The sequence below is a fragment of the Penicillium cataractarum genome (genome assembly GCF_028827025.1).
Source record: "Penicillium cataractarum strain IBT 29864 chromosome Unknown utg000009l, whole genome shotgun sequence".
Taxonomy (NCBI): domain Eukaryota; kingdom Fungi; phylum Ascomycota; class Eurotiomycetes; order Eurotiales; family Aspergillaceae; genus Penicillium; species Penicillium cataractarum.
Window position 1 is genome coordinate 3,612,361 of NW_026622745.1, and position 17,526 is coordinate 3,629,886.

The 17,526-nt window shown below is 51.1% G+C and overlaps 6 protein-coding genes across 6 annotated transcripts; 4 read left to right on the forward strand and 2 right to left on the reverse strand.

The window, feature by feature from the left end:
- Positions 1-814: 814 nt before the first annotated feature.
- Positions 815-2,390, forward strand: N7496_011912 (uncharacterized protein; the record flags this gene model as incomplete). The annotated part of the gene is made up of 2 exons (XM_056704825.1): positions 815-1,320; positions 1,376-2,390. 2 exons carry the CDS (start codon positions 815-817, stop codon positions 2,388-2,390), a joined length of 1,521 nt encoding a protein of 506 aa, XP_056550785.1.
- Positions 2,391-2,928: 538 nt separating this feature from the next.
- N7496_011913 (DNA-directed RNA polymerase I core subunit RPA190) lies at positions 2,929-8,195 on the reverse strand (the record flags this gene model as incomplete). The annotated part of the gene is made up of 5 exons (XM_056704826.1): positions 2,929-4,352; positions 4,411-4,561; positions 4,629-6,279; positions 6,339-7,940; positions 8,011-8,195. The coding sequence occupies 5 exons, from the start codon at positions 8,193-8,195 to the stop codon at positions 2,929-2,931; spliced, it is 5,013 nt and encodes a 1,670-aa protein (XP_056550786.1).
- Positions 8,196-8,487: 292 nt separating this feature from the next.
- N7496_011914 (U4/U6-U5 snRNP complex subunit PRP3) lies at positions 8,488-10,233 on the forward strand (the record flags this gene model as incomplete). The annotated part of the gene is made up of 1 exon (XM_056704827.1): positions 8,488-10,233. The coding sequence occupies one exon, from the start codon at positions 8,488-8,490 to the stop codon at positions 10,231-10,233; it is 1,746 nt and encodes a 581-aa protein (XP_056550787.1).
- Positions 10,234-10,820: 587 nt separating this feature from the next.
- Positions 10,821-12,803, reverse strand: N7496_011915 (RNA-binding snoRNP assembly protein NAF1; the record flags this gene model as incomplete). Its single annotated transcript, XM_056704828.1, has 1 exon — positions 10,821-12,803. One exon carries the CDS (start codon positions 12,801-12,803, stop codon positions 10,821-10,823), a length of 1,983 nt encoding a protein of 660 aa, XP_056550788.1.
- Positions 12,804-13,007: 204 nt separating this feature from the next.
- Positions 13,008-14,979, forward strand: N7496_011916 (dolichyl-P-Man:Man(6)GlcNAc(2)-PP-dolichol alpha-1,2-mannosyltransferase; the record flags this gene model as incomplete). Its single annotated transcript, XM_056704829.1, has 4 exons — positions 13,008-13,066; positions 13,121-13,808; positions 13,869-14,663; positions 14,722-14,979. The coding sequence occupies 4 exons, from the start codon at positions 13,008-13,010 to the stop codon at positions 14,977-14,979; spliced, it is 1,800 nt and encodes a 599-aa protein (XP_056550789.1).
- A 991-nt stretch (positions 14,980-15,970) lies between these two features.
- N7496_011917 (heme-dependent oxidative N-demethylase family protein) lies at positions 15,971-17,486 on the forward strand (the record flags this gene model as incomplete). The annotated part of the gene is made up of 4 exons (XM_056704830.1): positions 15,971-16,190; positions 16,247-16,349; positions 16,403-16,455; positions 16,516-17,486. 4 exons carry the CDS (start codon positions 15,971-15,973, stop codon positions 17,484-17,486), a joined length of 1,347 nt encoding a protein of 448 aa, XP_056550790.1.
- Positions 17,487-17,526: the final 40 nt, after the last annotated feature.

A 17,526-nucleotide genomic window follows, 5' to 3' on the forward strand; every position in this document is an offset into this window, starting at 1 on the left:
GCCACCTTTTAAGAGTTAGCTAGTTAACTATTGAACCTCTCTTGTGCCATTATTTGGATTATGCCCGCGTCCGGCTCCACTGATGACGTCTCCTGCCTATCCGATCAATGCAGGGTAGAAATCTCGGGCGATCACACACGATTCATTCGCTGGCACCCTTATATTCATGGTTGTGATCTGCGATGATACATACTCTGGAGCCGATCGGATTTCTAAGCTTAAAAATGTCAATATCGAGCCCTCGAATGTTGCTGCCTTCCAGATTTCAACTAGGTCGACCAATCTCAAGCTCCCCTATGCGCCCATTCGCGCGACGAGCATAATAATAATATCGTAATATCATCCTAAGCAACGCCTAGGGGAAAAGCAAAGGGATATACTACGCGCGTGCCGCTCTGGGGGTACTGCAGTAGACTCGTCACCCAGGAGCATATTTTGTCTCAAGATTGAGCGACCCAATTGAGTTTACAACTTTGTATGTGAGTTTAGCTGCAGCAAGACAAGGCGCAGCCAATTTGATAGGGGCACATTATTCCCCCTTCTGTGCGTCTTTTAATTGAGACACAGAAGTTCCACTGCGACTAGTATTTATCAAGGAGATTCAAAGGTCCTAGCTTAGCCTGGCCTAGCAGTCCATTCATATTTTAGAGTTACTTTTAAATTGCCTTTTCGTTCACTTTTATCGCAGCGTCACATATTTAGATTATTTCTGAAGCAACCGGTTATTATTGCCCAGGTAAGTCTATGAACAAGTTTCCCTTGCCCCTCAATTCGCAGTATTAAAGATGCCAAACTCATAGATTAGGTAGACCCAATGAGCGCACATATGTCAAAAAGTGATTCTGAATCTTTGCCTGAGCCAGTTGGCCAGTCAGACCCTCGGCCTCCCTATCATATCCTGTCTTACAAGCAAAAATGGAACCTTGTCATTTTCGTCTCCTTGGCAGCTTCTTTCTCGCCGCTATCTTCGAACATCTACTTTCCTGCAATTGACGCCATATCCAGGGACCTCGGTGTAAATGCGTCCCTTATCGCTCTTACGATCACGGTGTATATGGTTGTTCAGGGTATTGCTCCGTCACTCTTAGGAGCATTCTCGGAGACCTATGGCCGTCGCCTCACTTTCGCAATCACTCTTACCATATACACTGCGGCCAATCTTGCCTTGGCATTCACCTCCAACTATGCGATGCTGATGGTACTGCGCGGCTTTCAAGCCGCAGGATCTGCAGCGACTATTAGTATCAGCGCCGGTGTCATCGCTGATATTGCTTACCCACAAGAACGCGGTCGTTTCATAGGGACAAATGCTGGCATTCGGTATGTTAGAGACTGTCACTCGCAGGGAGACTCCTGGCCATTAATATTCTCATAGTATGACGGGGCAAGCAATCGGTCCAATCATTGGGGGTTTATTGAACAGCCAATGGGGCTTTCGGAGCATTTTTTGGCTACTTTTCGTCACGAGCATTGTTGTCCTGGGCGCGCTCCTAATCTTCCTTCCGGAAACACAGCGCAGTATAGCAGGCAATGGCACCAACGTTGTCTCTGGTTTCCAAAAGCCGTTTATCTATTATATCAGACCACCGTCAGCCTGGTCCAAAAGCGCTGAAACAACCGCCCCGGTGCCTCGATCACTAATTACGTTTAAGAAAGCGTTCAGTCCACTGGCTTATATCCTTGAGAAAGACATCGCAGCACTCTTAGCTTGGGGCGCTGTAGCTTATACTGCATGGAGCATGGTGACATCTTCTACCACAACAATGCTGCTGCTCGGCTTCCCTCTTTTGACAGAGTGGCAATTGGGGCTATGTTTCCTCCCAAACGGACTAGGATGCATTATCAGCTCGCTCAGCACAGGCTGGATACTGGACCAGGGCTTCAATCGTGCTCAAGAGCGATATAAGGTTGAACACGGCATCCCGGCAGACGAAAATGTTGATCATAGCCGCGACTTCCCATACGTGCAGGCCCGTCTTCGCCTCATGCCTATCTTCAGCATCTTACTCGTGATCTCCCTGGCACTATACGGGCCAAGCTTTGAGTTCAATGATTTGCGGAAGCATTTTGGACCAAACTTGGCTGCGCCACTCATTCTCCAATTCCTGATTGCTTTTTCAGCGACTGCTATCTTCAACATTAATTCGACTGTGCTGATTGATTGCTTCCCGGAGCGACCTGCCAGCGCGACAGCACTCAATAATTTGTGTCGATGCTTACTTGGAGCTGCGGGTGTTAGTGTTATCCAGCCATTAATTGGTGCCTTGAAGGCAATGAAAGCCTTCTTCGTTGTGAGCGGGGTGGTATTACTGTTTGCTCCATTGATTTGGGTCGAGTGGAAATGGGGCGAGAAGTGGAGACAAGAGAGAGAAAATAGACGTGCTCAGTGAAGAAAGGACTTTCAAATTAAAGAATTCAACATCCTAGCCTGCCAAGAGATTCAACGTCTCATAAACGCGGTAATCGGGTCATAAGCCGAGCATGTGGCTTTCACCAAGTGCCATAGGCCCCAGTGTCACGTTATAGATGTCAGCGTCAATCATGGCGTGAAAAGGACATAGCTTATGAATTTAAGATACTACATGGAAGCAATATCGGTCTAAAACAAGTACTGCATTTAGGTGACTAGTTAGAGCCACTTCTTGCACATGCTGAAGAGGGCGAGTGGTCGGCTTGTAAAGACGTCTCGACTACCGAGGCAGTAGGAATTCAATACACACTTGGTGAAGATTCTATTCAACTGAGAAATATGCTAATATGAACAGGGACAGGCACTTTTGTGTTCCGCTGAACAGAAGAACTCCGGATCATCGACGCGTCAAGATGGCAACAGAAATAGCACAGGATGCACGAATAGTGCAGAGTATACAGGTCAGGAAACAAACGGCAGAGAAAGGCACAATGCGAAACAACCCAATCAACACACGACTATGCTACAGGAGCAAGAATGTCAAACGCACCGGTTCCGACAGTACCGGAGCGACCGACGACAATTCTGCTACTTGGGCCCTTGAGGTTGTCAAAGTCACGCTCAACAACAGCGTCCTTGAGAGCGCCGACGGTGGTCTCGAAAGACATCCGGGCGAAGGGCGAGGTAGAGTCCTTGACCAAGCCGTTACGGCTGAAGGCCTTGAAACCACCGGACTGGGTCATCACATCACCGATCAAGTTCAGATGGCGGTTGTCGACGGAGATACTGTGACCCTTGAAAACGGAATCCATTTCGCGAATGATGGTGGCACGGGCAGCTTCGACACCGTACAGGTTGAGCATATCGTGGATTGAGTTGGTGTAGAGCGAGTGCGGGTTGATAGCGTCCTGGTGATCACGCATGGCGAGCAGGTTGACACCATCGGTCATGATGCACGGGGGCTCGTCCTTAATCTCATCTCCTTCAACGTAGACACAGCTGCCAAGGTTCACGACCTGCTGGATGACTGCGAAATGACAGGTACTCTCAACCAGGGGAAGCAGAAGCAGCTTGGGGGTCTCAATGTCGTACTCGAGTTGGATGGTACACGAGGTGCCCTTCTTCATGTCGAATTCGAACTTAGTGATCTCAGAGAACTTGCTCTTAACATTCTCCTCACGCAACTTCTGCTCCTGCGCCTTGTCATCGTCCGAGTCATCATCGGAATCGTCGTCAGAGGCATCACCAAGCTCCTCGTTCTCATCTTCATCTTCGGCCTCGTCTTGCCCGCGGATGATATCCTGCTCATCGTCATCAGGTCCTTCATAAGACACCTGGTTGCTGCGGTTTTGGCCGCCACGAGCCCGCTTGGCATCATCCTCGTCATCTTCGTTGTCGTCATCCGCAGGCTCCGCTGCACGATCAGGGCCACTGGGACCCTCGGCAACCCTACCAACCGAGACACCGATCTCGGGCTGGGCAGTCGACGTTTTCGTGCCAGTCTTGTCCTCCTTGCGCTTCTTGAGCTCGGTCCTGATGAGCTTCACCAGGCGAGGAATGAACTTGTTCTCCAGAGAACGGGAAATGTCCGCGACCTGGATACTGTATTCCTTGATATACTCCTCAGCGGGGAAGAAGTCAATCTCAATATCGTAGATCTTAGCCTTCGCGTAGCCGACACCGGCGCCAATGCGCTCTTTAATTTGCACCTTGTCAACAACCTCAGCAATGCTGAGCTTACTGAGACCCTTGGCGAATCTCTCGCCCTGCTCCTTGGAAAGCTCCTTGACAGGATAAAGCGTCATAGTGGGTGTCATGATCGTGGCACTAGCAGTCATGACAATTTCACGAAGACGGGGAATACCCAGTGTGACGTTCTTTGCCGAGTGACCAGCCAAGTGGAAAGTGTTCAGTGTCATCTGAGTACTGGGCTCGCCAACACCTATAGTAGAGTTAGAATTTTGCTTGTCACACAGGTAGACTAGGTTCGGGAAACTCACTCTGACCGGCCATAATACCAACTGCTTCACCAGGATCAATAACAGACTTCATATACTTCATGTTCATCAAAGCCTCGAATGACTTCTTGTTAATCTTAACATCAGCATCATCCTTCTTGTCTTTGAACATATCAGAGTTGTCGGACGAGAACTATACGGAAAGATTGTCAGTTTAAAGCTGGATTCATGTAGCGAGAGTCTCGGGAATTTAAACTCACCTTCTTGAGTGCTTGGGCGAATTCTTCTGAAGTACTGCCCAAGTTACCACCAGGGTGGAACTTAGACAGAGCAGGATCCATAGCAGCCAAGTCATGAGCCTTGCGTACTGCCTTCTGTGCGTCCTTGTTCCACGCCATTGCCTCTGTGTTGACAAGATCGCGATAATGGCTGGCTTGGACTTGTCTAGAAACAGAACGGTGGTTCTCGGCAAGGAACTTGAAATCCTTGAGGTGAACCTGCTTGGTGATATCGAGACCATCCTCTCCGTACAAGAACTGGACGATAGAGCCATCGGACGCCTCGCGAACGGAGGAGTCGTATTCAGCTCTCAGACCCTCCATACCCTTGATCAAGCAACGCTGCAAGTAACCAGAGCGGGAAGTCTTGACGGCGGTATCAATCAGACCCTCACGACCGGCCATGGCGTGGAAGTAGTACTCTTGGGGCTTGATACCAGTCAAGAAACGACCTGACACGTAACCACCAGCGACAGGGTGGGTTTCGAAAGCTCGGAAAGACGGTAGCGTCTTACCACTAATCATGACTGGAACACGACGACCCTCCAGAACCTGCTGTCCAAGGTTGCAGGAAATCAGGTTGGCGTTGACACCAGAACCCTTGGCACCAGAGATAGTCATCGACTGCATCTGGTTCCACGGGAAGGGCTTAGCAAGACCGTGAGGGAGACAAGCGCTTGTGATCTCGGAGGAGAGCTTGGCAGATCGGGCGTTAGAAACGCTATCTAATCCACTCTGCTTGTCATCATCACGAAGCACATCTTCCAAGCGGCGGTTCAGCTCGGCATCCTGGTCAGGCACATTAGCCTGGTCCAGGGTCACGTACTTGAGGGCAACCTGGCGACCCATCTCCGCGGCAGTGCTCAGCTTCTCCTTGCGGATGCGGTCACCCTCCTTGGTCAAGCGCAGATCGTCAATACCACAAGTGAAAGCCCGCATGTTCAGGAATCGGGTCAAAAGTCGTCCCAGAATACTCATCAGCTTTCCAGCAATGGTGTGACCGTACACTTCGTGGACAGCATCGATCAGACCTCCAGCGGTGGGACCGAGCTGCTTCTTATCGAGGATACCGCACAGGTACTCTCCATCATCGAAGATGACGGTATCCTCTTCGTTGCCCTTGCCCCAACGGTCACCAGGAGTAGAAGACTTGCCCTTGAGTGTGAGACCGCCGCTGTTTTCGGGCTTGATGTTCTTGAGGATTGTTGTGATGACTTGCTTGCCAGTCCAGAGGAACTTAGGCTTCCGGAAAGCAGGCTCAACCATTTGAATGCGGTCGCCAACGATGTGAGAGTTCTCCGGCCGCAAGCAACTGTACAGAAGCTGGTGGTAGTCTTCTTCATCGAAGAAAGCATCACGACATGTGAACCAGACACCCATAGAAATGTGATCCTGAATCAGACCTCGCAAAGGCTTGCCGGATGTGGCAACCAGGTACTGGTGGTCAGCATCAGCCAGCATGCGAGCCTCGGCTTGGGCAAGTTCATTCTGAGGGAAGTGCATGTTCATCTCGTCACCATCGAAATCGGCGTTGTAAGTGTTACAGTTGGCGTAGTGCATGCGGATGGTGCGCTCATTGGGAAGAACACGTGCCTTGTGGCCCATGATGGACGGTTTGTGGAGAGTCGGTTGTCTGTTTTGAAAATTAGCATCGAGATAAAGCACCGAAGCGAGGTACCTGTGTCCACGTACCGGTTCATCAAGACATAATCACCAGTAGTCAGATGGCGGTAAACCTTCTTGTTCCGTGTTCCCTTCAGCCGCCAGTTGGATGGTGCAAGCAACTGGTTGGCAAGTGCGGTACGCTCGTCCAAACTCTTGAACTTCAAGTTGACCACTTGACCGTTCTCGTTCTCGATCGCAGCGGCGCCGGGGTACTTATCGGGTCCATTGATAACGGCTTCCTTCAATTCCCAGAAGTTGTGGTTGGTGACAGGCTCCGGGAAGGTCAACTTCTTGGCAAACACCATGGGCACACCGATCTCGTTGGTTTCGAGGTTGGGATCGGGCGAAATAACACTACGGGCAGCGAAGTTGACACGCTTACCCATCATGTTCTTTCGGAAAAGACCCTCCTTCTTCTCGAGCAGCTGCTTGATACCATTAGGAAGTTGGGCGATGGCCGAACCAGTCACCGAAGTACGTTCACGATCGATGAGACCGTTAACGAAGTCCTGGAGCGCAACAATAGCCTGGAGAAGATCACTGAGATTGCGGGCGCGGCTCATAATCTTCTCATTCTCATTCTGCATCTCCTTTTTGATCTGGTTGATGACGTCTGTCTGCTTGAGAATGTTGTTGAATGGCGTGTTTTGCGCGGCTTCCATAATCTCGCCGGGGCCTTGTTGGGCAGCAGGGCGATATTTGTTTGGTGGAATGAGAAGGCTCTTGATGAAGAACATGTCTGCGTTGATGATTTTGGCTCCCTTCGGAACAGGGCGGGAGTTGTAGACAAGCTGCAAAACCTCACCGTCCTTCTCGAAAAGGAGGCTCATGGCAGCGTAGACCTCGGAGGAAGGCATGAACTCCTGGCCAGTCGATCCAGGTTGTGAGGCCTGGGCTGTAACTGCGGCTCCGCGAAGTATTTCCTCCTCGGCACCGTGCAATTCAGTCACGGTATCAGAGACGCCATTGGCCAAAGTGCCATTCTCCTTGGAATTTGCCTTCTTTTCTTGGTCGAGGAGAATCAAGGTGTTCGCCGCCTGGAATCCTCCGTGAAGCATCGCAAGCTTGGACTTCTCCGGGAGCTGCTTCCGGAAAATTTTGTTGTAGCGGTCCTTGCGATATGAAGGAGAGATACCACTACAGTTCGAACACTTCCGGTTGCTGTTGATATCCTTTAAGAAAGTCTTAACCAGTTCCCGCCTGGCCTCGGCGGCGATTGGGTTCTTTGCGCCTGCCATCAGACCTTCCAACCTGCCATCTTTCTTGGCTTCCTTGATGCAACGGGTGACGTAGGCGTTCCGCTTTTCCATGATAGAATCGGCATCGTCATCCTCATCCTCTGATTCATCACCGGTGGCCTTCGCAGCTTTCGATTTAACACCTTTGATAGCTCCCATGGCATCAACCTTGGCGACTTCGTCGGTCAGACCATACTGCAAAAGGCGCAGTTTACAGGTGTACATGTTGACCTGATCGCGGGACATTTGCAGGCGATGGCAATAGACACACTGCGCACGGAGGAGGCGGTAAATATGGTCGAAAAAGGTAACATTATAGAGCGGGACAGGAAGCTCGATGTGGCCGGCATGACCGGTGCACGACCAAGAGTTCTGACGACATGTAGTACACCTAGAAAATTTCCCGAATCGCCCTGATCAGCAAATTGAGAGGTTTTCACGAGGTATAGATAGTGACATACACATGATCGCCCCATGCGCCCATAGCAGGGTCATAGAGACCACCTGGAACGGGGTTGTTGAACGAATCCAAAGTTGGAGTATTGTGAATTCTTTTTACTGAGAGCTTTTTGATCTCTTCATCGGAATAAACGGTGAAGTCGACCCCGGCAATGCTCGAGGCGACTGGGCGTGCAAAGGTCGCCATTGTGACCTGCAGCTCTAAGGAGCAACAGAGAACGCTGGCGGTGCAAAGTCGAATTGGGCTTCCGAAGAAGATCTTCAAATGCGAAATGCGGAATGAGCGAAACCTTTGAGCATCTTTTTTTTCTGCCCCGCCCCACCGCTCACCCCGTTTTGAGCATCCGCGACCAGTCGTTCGGCGCGGTCTAGCTTCTGCTGTCAGTTGCTGAAGAGACATTTCGCAACCTTTTACACCTCCTTTGATCGGGTTGTCCTTGACTGTCAGGCCACGTGAGATCTTACTCACACGCTTCAACATGGCTGACCATTCAGGCAACGCGCTGAAGCGGCCTCACCCCGAGGATGACGGCAGCAACACCCAGAAAAGGACCCGATCAAACAATGGGTCTCCGGCACCTGGTCAAGGAGGTCCTATTTCTGGGAAGGTCGATATCGAGAAGATGGTCGCTGAGGCACGAGCCAAAGCTGAAGCTGTGCGGGCTCGTCTACAGGCCGCTCGAGGCGGCCCATCACCTACAGTGCCTTCAACAGAGTCCAGTCCCAGCCCTGCACCACCGACTATGAGCCCCGCTATGTCTAGGTTGGAACAGATGAAAGCGAGAGTAGCAGCAGCTACGAGTAGGGCCGGCGCAGCGGCGTCCCAACAGCGAACGAATGCCCCAGCACCTTCCTACCAACCTCCAGTGCTCGACGATGAAGGCCTCTCGAAGGCTCGCGGTGGTCTGGATGTCGGCCTCCACCCAGCTCTACTCTCCGACACGACGCCGAGCTTCCGTGGGGCCAAGGGTCGCCAGCAGACTAAGACCGGAAATCGACGCCTGGATCCCAATAAGCAGCTCGACTTGTCCGGCCCATCGATCGAGGAAATCAAGAACCAACCTTACTTCGATCCAAGCCTTGGTCCAAAGGCAACGATGGCAAAACCACGCCAGGCGCGACAACTCATATTCAATGAGAAAGGCAAATATATCCAGCAGGCAGCTGCGCTGCGCCGACAGGCGCAGTTGGAGGCTATGAAAAAGCGGATCGCGGAGAAAGCAAGACAAGCTGGTATTGATGAAGATTTGGATGTGGAGAAGTCATACTTGGTCCCAGCTCCTCCAGCTTTGGAGTGGTGGGATGAAGGTTTGGTCAACGGTAGCGACTATGCCGCCATTGATGATCCAGCGAACCTCAAAGTCGAGACCGCCGACACTATCATTACCCGCTATGTCCAACACCCTATCCTCCTCGAACCACCACAGGAGAAGCATATGCCTGCTCAGAAGCCCATGCATCTCACGCCGAAGGAACAAGCGAAGATCCGTCGACAGCGCCGCATGGCCGATTTGAAGGAACAACAAGCAAAGATTAGGCTAGGTTTGGAGCCAGCACCAGCCCCCAAAGTCAAAAAGTCCAATCTTATGCGAGTTCTGGGTGAACAGGCGGTTAAAGATCCTACGGCCGTGGAGGCCCGAGTGAACAGGGAGATTGCAGAGCGAAAAGAGGCCCATGAGACGATGAATGAGGAACGCAAGTTGACTCAAGATCAACGACGTGAGAAGCTGGCGTCTCAGCAGGAGAAGGATGCCGAATTGGGCATCTATGTCTCCGTCTACCGGATCGACAGCCTTGCGAGCGGCCGGAACCGTTTCAAGGTCAATAAGAACGCCGAGCAGAATGCTTTGACTGGAATTTGTGTCATGCATCCGAAACTCAACTTGGTGATTGTGGAAGGTGGCAAACACTCCATCAATAATTACCGAAAACTGATGCTCAATCGAATTGATTGGACCGACAACCCTGGTCCAGGAACTTCGGATGGAAAAGATGAAGGTCAACCTATTTGGCTGTCTACGGAAGATGAAAGGGGCGAACTACGCGATTTTGGTAACAACACTTGCACACTTCTCTGGGAAGGTCAAGCAAAAACCCGGGTGTTTAGGAAATGGCTGGGTGCCAGAATCTGCGAGTCCGATTCCGCGGCCAAAGACGTTCTGACCCGCTCAAAGATGGAGAACTTCTGGACTTTGGCAAAGAGCGCCAAACCAGCTGAATTTTGATGAGTTGATCGCTGGTCTAGCTTCTGCCACGAGGATTACAGCATTCTTGAAGGCCTTTCCTCAAACCAGCGCTGGGTCTCCTGCTTGAGATCTAATGTGTTTCATACCTTTTGAGCAACAATCATGTATTTTAAACGGCATTCTAAATTCTTGACACCCCCGACCACGAGTCAACTAGATATTTTGAACATGCTTTTTCACATATCAAAGAGACCATTAGCGGAGAAAAGTCACGTAAAAGATGCGGAATAAGCAGGTAGAGAAGACCTGCTAGGGTAAGAAGCCGATCCATTTCTTGAGTACAGTTACTTCGGGAGGTTCGAACTACGACTGATCCTCTTACGGGCAGCAGGAAGCTACGCAGAGGTTTATTCTCGGAAATCTTAAGGTGAATCATCAAATGCTATACTTTTAGTATGTGCTCTTTCCTTGATACATGAGCAGCCCGAGAATCTCAGAACCGGACTATCATGACCCTTTTCACGCGATCCCAGACTTATAACACAATAACTCCGACCCTAATGCAAAATATTTTGGTATCGATGTCAAATCGTCAAGAGGAAATAGTCCGACTGAAACAATCAACGTTAAGAAGGAGGAGGTCCCTGGTTGCCATTGCTCAACTGGCGTAGCAGGTCCAACTGAGCTTTGACCTGATCAAAGTTCATGGCCGCAGGGTTTTGTGGCTGTGCCTGACCAGGAGCTTGTTGGGGCTGCTGATATTGTTGTGGCGGCTGTTGGTATTGCTGCTGCTGCTGCTGCTGCTGTTGCAGTGCAGCCAGGAAAAGAGGGTTGATGTGTGCGCCTGGTGGAACGGCCTGGAAAGCGTTCGGCTGCGCAAACGGTTGCTGGAAGGGGAATTGGAAGGGGAATGGCGCGGGAGCTTGACCTTGACCAAACTGAGGTTGTTGCGGCTGGGGATACTGCGGATATCCAGCAAATGGTTGAGGCATACCGTAGGCAGGTTGTTGTTGCTGGTATGCGGGTTGGCCATATGGTGCCGGAGGTTGGGTCTGTGGGGGTGCAGCCTGCTGTCCATACTGTGAGGTGCTGCCATTTTGCTGGTGGTGAGGACGATGGTCTTGGTCTCTGTCCCATGATCCTCCTCCTCGACCACCGCCGCCTCTACCACGACCTCCACGGCCACCACGATCAGCGCCTCGGCCGCGTCCACGGCCGCCACGGAAGCCGGGTCCTGGTCGCTCGGTGCCTTCGATGGGCGCCTCGCGGGCACCCATCATCTCGTGCAGGTTCTTGGGGCGGGCCAGAGGTGTGTATCCATCCTCGGCTGCCCCGTCATCGTAGTTGAGCTCAGTCTGGCTCAGTTTTGAGGGACCGGGAGGTCCCTTCTTGCCTCGAGCAGCACCGCCTTCCTTAGCCTCCTTTCTTTCCTGGCGTTTTTGCTTCAACTTCCGCTTATATTCAGCCTCTGCTTCATCATCTGAGAACTCAATCTCATCTTCGGCGACCTCTTCATCGTGGAAGTTGGAGGCATCGCTACCCTTCATGCCCTTCAGCGGTTGAGTGAACACGAAAGTGGAGTGCGCCTCAACGTAGAAGACCGGCAGGTCCTTCACCATACCCCTCTCCTGTGCTTCCTCGGTCGTCTTATACATAACGGTATACAGCGGGTTCTCCACTCTACCAAGGGTCTCCGACACCACACCCAGGACCTTGCGATCTTCCGAGCACAGCAAGGAGCCCGACTCAAGGACTTGGTATTCTCCAGAGGTGCTGGCCTCAATGAGGACCGCATTCTCGATGGCCGTCTGGACCCTGCCCAGCAGCACAATCTTCATCTCGGGTGTAATCTGGATGTCGGGAATCGGCAAGACGTCCTCCTCGATCTCGTTGGTCGACCGAATTTTTCCTCCTGATTTCCCCTTATCGCCTCCTTCATCGTCCGATCCACCTTCGGCAAGCATCAGGATTCGGGCTTGTTCTTCGGGGCTAAGGATCGGGTAGTCCTCGTCGTCGTCACTGTCAGAGGAATCGGATGATGATGAACTGTCGGATGAAGACTCGTAAGGATCTGAGTCGACCTCCCATTCGGGGTGCTCTTCTTCCTGCTCCTGCTCCTCATTGTTTTGCTGCTCCGTCGACGCTCCATGGGTATTTTCCTGGGTGGTAGCCAAGGGCTTCTGGTCAACTTCCATCGCATCCCCAGAACCTTCCTGCTGGCCGTTTGTTTGAACAGCAGGTTCTCGGCCCTCTGGGTTAATAGCATCAGCCACCACTTGTGAATCACTCGGGGCATTTTGTTCTTGTTTCGCTGCGGCGGTAGACTGGGAGGGCTCGTTGGTTGCGGATTGTTCGCTGGTGTTGATGAAGCCCAATCCAGGGATCATAGGAGCCGGTTGGGAAGTCATAGAGGACTCGGTAACAAGCTCAGACTTTTTAAGTCCCGTGTTGGTCACCGGAGTCTCTGCACCCAACGGTGTGTTGTAGAAATCGCTGCCATCGTCGGGTGTTCCTGCAACTGGGGGTGTGTCGATAGTGCAGGGTCGTTTCGCAGGAGGGCAGTCGCCCATACCCACAGACTCGACCGGCATATGCTGCTGTTCACTCATCTTTGAACAAATTTCAAATTCAAAAATTGCCACAGCGAGTGTTGCGACAAAGATCAGCGCAAAAAAAAAGTCGCGGGAACTTTTTTTGCGGATCTGCCAAAGTTGCCGTGGCGGTCGCCGGACAAGCTCGTTATCGCGCTTATCGGGCCGGTTATCACTTTTATCGCCGCGTCAACCTTCGACACATCCAAGTACCGCGACAAGATGGCCAAGTCCGACAGAGCTGATTCGGGCGCGGCCCAAGCTCCTCGAACAAAAGCACGGTATATCTTGGAACTATTCCAGCAAATTATCAATTAATAGAATTGAGCTAACAGATTCACCTCTCGCAGCCCTCCACCCCCACCTTTCTATCTCCCTCTAAACGCCACCTTGTACCTATGTATCATTGCCAACGGCCTAGCAGCTCTATACTCGCCTATTCAAGATTGCGATGAAGTTTTCAACTTCTGGGAACCTGCACACTATCTCGACCACGGCTATGGACTTCAGACATGGGAGTACTCGCCAGTGTACTCAATTCGAAGCTGGCTCTACGTGTCGCTTCATGCCGCAGTCGGCAAGCTTGGATCCTTGGTTGTCCACAGCAAGTCAGCCGAGTTCTACTTTATTCGCTTCGTCCTAGCCGTATTCTGCGCCGCTTGTCAGACAAGGCTATACTCATCTATCTGCCGAACCCTTAATCCCCGTATCGGTCTCCTATTCCTCGTGATCGCCTTGTTCAGCCCGGGCATGTTCCATGCGTCAACCGCTTTCCTGCCGTCTACGTTTACCATGTATACATCTATGCTTGGGCTAGCTGCATTCCTAGACTTGAAGGGCGGGCCGAAGATTGCCCAGGGGATCATGTGGTTCGGCCTTGGGTCAATCGTTGGCTGGCCATTTGCCGGTGCTCTGATCGTGCCTCTTCTGTTCGAGGAATTCATCATTAGCATCTTCTCTCAGAACGTCGGCTCTCTGTTCTATGCAGTATTTGATGGCGCCCTTCGGTGTCTCGGCATCATGGTAAGTCGACACGAAACATTCTGTCGCGTTCTCTTTGCTAAGACAGGCTTCATATTACAGGCCCTAGAAGTGGCGGTTGACTACGCTTTCTTCCGCAAGATTGCCCTGGTGCCTTGGAACATTGTTGCATACAACATTTTCGGCGGTCAAGGAAGAGGCCCCGAAATCTTCGGCACCGAACCATGGACATTCTACATTCGGAATCTCCTGCTAAACTTCAACGTTTGGTTCGTTTTGGCAATGCTGTCTGCTCCGATCCTCCTCGTACAGGCCATCTTCCGCTCCCAGGGCACCTCGATTCAAACACTCATGCGCTCCATCACCTTGGTTGCACCTTTCTACATGTGGTTCGGCATCTTCACGATCCAACCTCACAAAGAGGAACGATTCATGTACCCAGCGTACCCATTCCTCGCCCTCAATGCCGCTCTTGCGTTCCATCTGATCTTGACGTATATTGGATCCAGCAATCCAAAGGAGATCATCGGTCGTGTACCCGCCAAGCTGAAGCTAGTCGCCGTTCTGACAGTCGTCATGGTGGCCATCAATGCCGGTATGCTGCGAATCCTAGGAATGGTGACAGCATATAATGCCCCTTTGAAGGTGCTCGAACCGTTGCGGCAGGCGGATATCTCACAGGCTGGAGCTTCTGTATGCCTTGGCAAGGAGTGGTACCGCTTCCCTTCGTCTTATTTCCTTCCGCATGATATGCGGGCCAAATTCATCCGGAGTGAGTTCAAGGGCCTGCTCCCGGGTGAGTTCCCCGACGCTCCCAGTCCCTTTGGGCGGATTGAGGGTGCGTCAAAGATTCCCTCGGGGATGAATGATCTCAACATTGAGGACCCAAGCAAATATGTAAGAACTCGAGATCGGCATTCACTTACCTGTTTATCATACTTATCTAAACTCATAGGTCGATATTTCTCAATGTTCATACTTGGTTGACTCCTACTTCCCCGGTCATGAGGCGACTGAACTGGAACCTCACTATGTGCAGGACGAGTCACAATGGGAGTCTCTCTCCTGTGAAAGGTTCCTGGATGCCTCCCAGACTGCACTGGTAGGACGACTCGTTTGGGTTCCGGATCTGCCATTCGTCCCGGAACAGCTCCGACGCAAATACGGACAGTATTGTCTCTTGCAGCGTCGTGATGGTGACAGGATTGTATAGATAGGATACTCTTGGAATATCACCAAATCCATTACTTTTAAGACGCCACAAGACTTTGAGCCATACTATGTAATGCTTTCTCTTTCGTTGCCAGGGCTGCGACTACCATGGTGGAAAAATACGTCAGTCTATTTCTCATGCCACAGGACTATTGTAGAATATCATAGCAGTCGGCTGATTGGTGATTGATGGTATTGGAAATTCGGTTGAAATCAAATCTATCAGGAAAAGTTGCAGCCAATGGTTTCCTCTCTCAAGACAATATGGTACGTGTATTACTGTTTTATTACATATTCACCCGATATTCCCTTAGACACTCTAGTATACCCCGGTATTCAGAAATACACGCCCAGACATGCCCCATCTTCGAGTAGAGACAGCCCTCGTCCGAGTCCTCACTCAATCGAAGCAAAGATCAATTTAATGTCACTAATACTGATATCCGAGTATCCCATGACCCCCTCACGTTGCGAATAGAAAATCCGGCGTTCAAAGGTTATCATTAAGTGATCGCTTTACCCGATCGGGAGAAGAGATCCCCTCTTTGGCGCAACCAAACGGATGATAAGAGCACCCCCTCTCCATAGATAAACCATAACTCTACTCGTCGCACCCAGAGAGCTATCATAGGCCCACCCCCTCTGCAGGCTCGGATCTAACGGCTGAAAGCAGGCTTGAGACAAAATGTAGCCCCTCTTTTGTTCACCCCGAGGCGTACATGACCCCGGCCCAGCCTATTGATATTGATTCTGTCCTCCTCGCATCCGATTAACAGGAATGGCAGCTGGTAGGAGATGACAACTGGTATCTATCTGATGTCACTATTTTGATAAGCTTATAATAGGACTTACATTGCTACGTATATACTTTATCTGCTGTTATACTTTCTGCTATCTGGTTCCGATATACACAGAAAATTATGCATATGAAATACTACTAGAGGTCCTTCTACATCTTATTCCCCACAATTCACGACCCATACTCACAAACCATGTCAATCGATTTCCTTCGGGGGTCGATCTCCTCAATATTCCCGGTCAAAGACCTCGTGGGCGTCTTCATAGCTCTCAATCTTTGCGCCTGTGTCGTGGTCTTCGTAGGCCGGAAATGGAAGTCCTCTTCCCATCACACCGCTAGACCTGCTACCCCAGACCTGGAGAAGCCAGCGGCAAGATTCAACAGTCGAGAGAAGTTAACACGGGAATTTGGCGGTATGTGACATCCTCGCGGGCTGATCCTTGCGTCTCTCTGATCATTTTGTTTGTAGAGTGGAAGCCGTCGGATTTCAAGAGGCCTACGGCAACACCTTTGCCAGACTGGGACGTTCATACCTCGAAGCCGATTCCGTATCGGCCTTTTCGATATGGCCCGTAAGTGGAATGGATTTGGGTCAGTCTGATATATCGCTGACTCGCATGTGCAGGAAATACTTTGTCACGATGGGTTTGCGGAGTATGAAGTGGGACGAATGGATTGGTAAGGAATCCGTAACGCTTGTATTGCACTATACTAACATTATATTCCTCATCCACATAGAACTCGACAATCACTACCTCAAATACCACGCCGATAAAAAGAAGCGTATCGAAGAGCGTGGCGAGAAATGCTACGGCACCGCACCAGAAGCAATGGACGGAGCAATCGAGCTTCTCGAAGAACTGTATGCCCCTCCTATCTACAACCAGATCTATACCATTAATCATGATCCCCAAAAAACCATACATACTAACCATCCCTCAAGATGCGACTACCTCCCCGAACGATACCCAACAATGTTCCAAAAGACCCCGACAGGCATCACAAACACCATCACCAACGAAACCTTCAACATAACCCAACGTCCCCTCCCAGAAGACCCCATGGCCACAGCAGCCCGCCTAGTCCAAGACGACCTAGCCCTAATGTTCGAACGGCCCGATGGCGAATACTACCTCCTAGCCGGCGCAATCCTACTCGCCGGATTCTGGCGTCTAAGCGATAAATTCGGGATGCCATTATCCGAAATCCACACCTCGGGGGACGTCCCCCAATTCCGCGAAAAGCTGCAGCGCGGCATGATGAATTTCTTCCGCCGACTACGACCCGAAGAGCCCGTGCTGAGAAACAACTATTTCATTCAGGTGGATGATAGTCTGGCGTGGTCGCATAGTATTGGGTCTGAGGATGCGGAGACGGTGTCGTGGAATACGGCAGCGAAGAATAAGGCTATTGAGCATCATTTTTTCAGGTCCGAGAGACAGTCGTTAAGGAGGTTGCCTAGATCGGGTGCGGTGGTGTTTACTATTCGGACGTATTTTGAGCCCATTACCGAAATTGTTAAGGAGCCGTATGTTCCGGGACGGTTGGCTTCTGCGATTCGGAGTTGGGGGGATGATGTTTCAAGGTATAAGGGGAAGGAGAAGTATGAGGAGGTGTTATTGGAGTATTTGGATGCTAAGCATGAGGAGCAGGTCAAGGCGGGTTTGGAGGTGGAGAAGGAGGATGAGGTGCGGAGTTATCCTTTATAGGGCATGGAGATAGTCATGGCAGATTCTTCATTGCTATTCA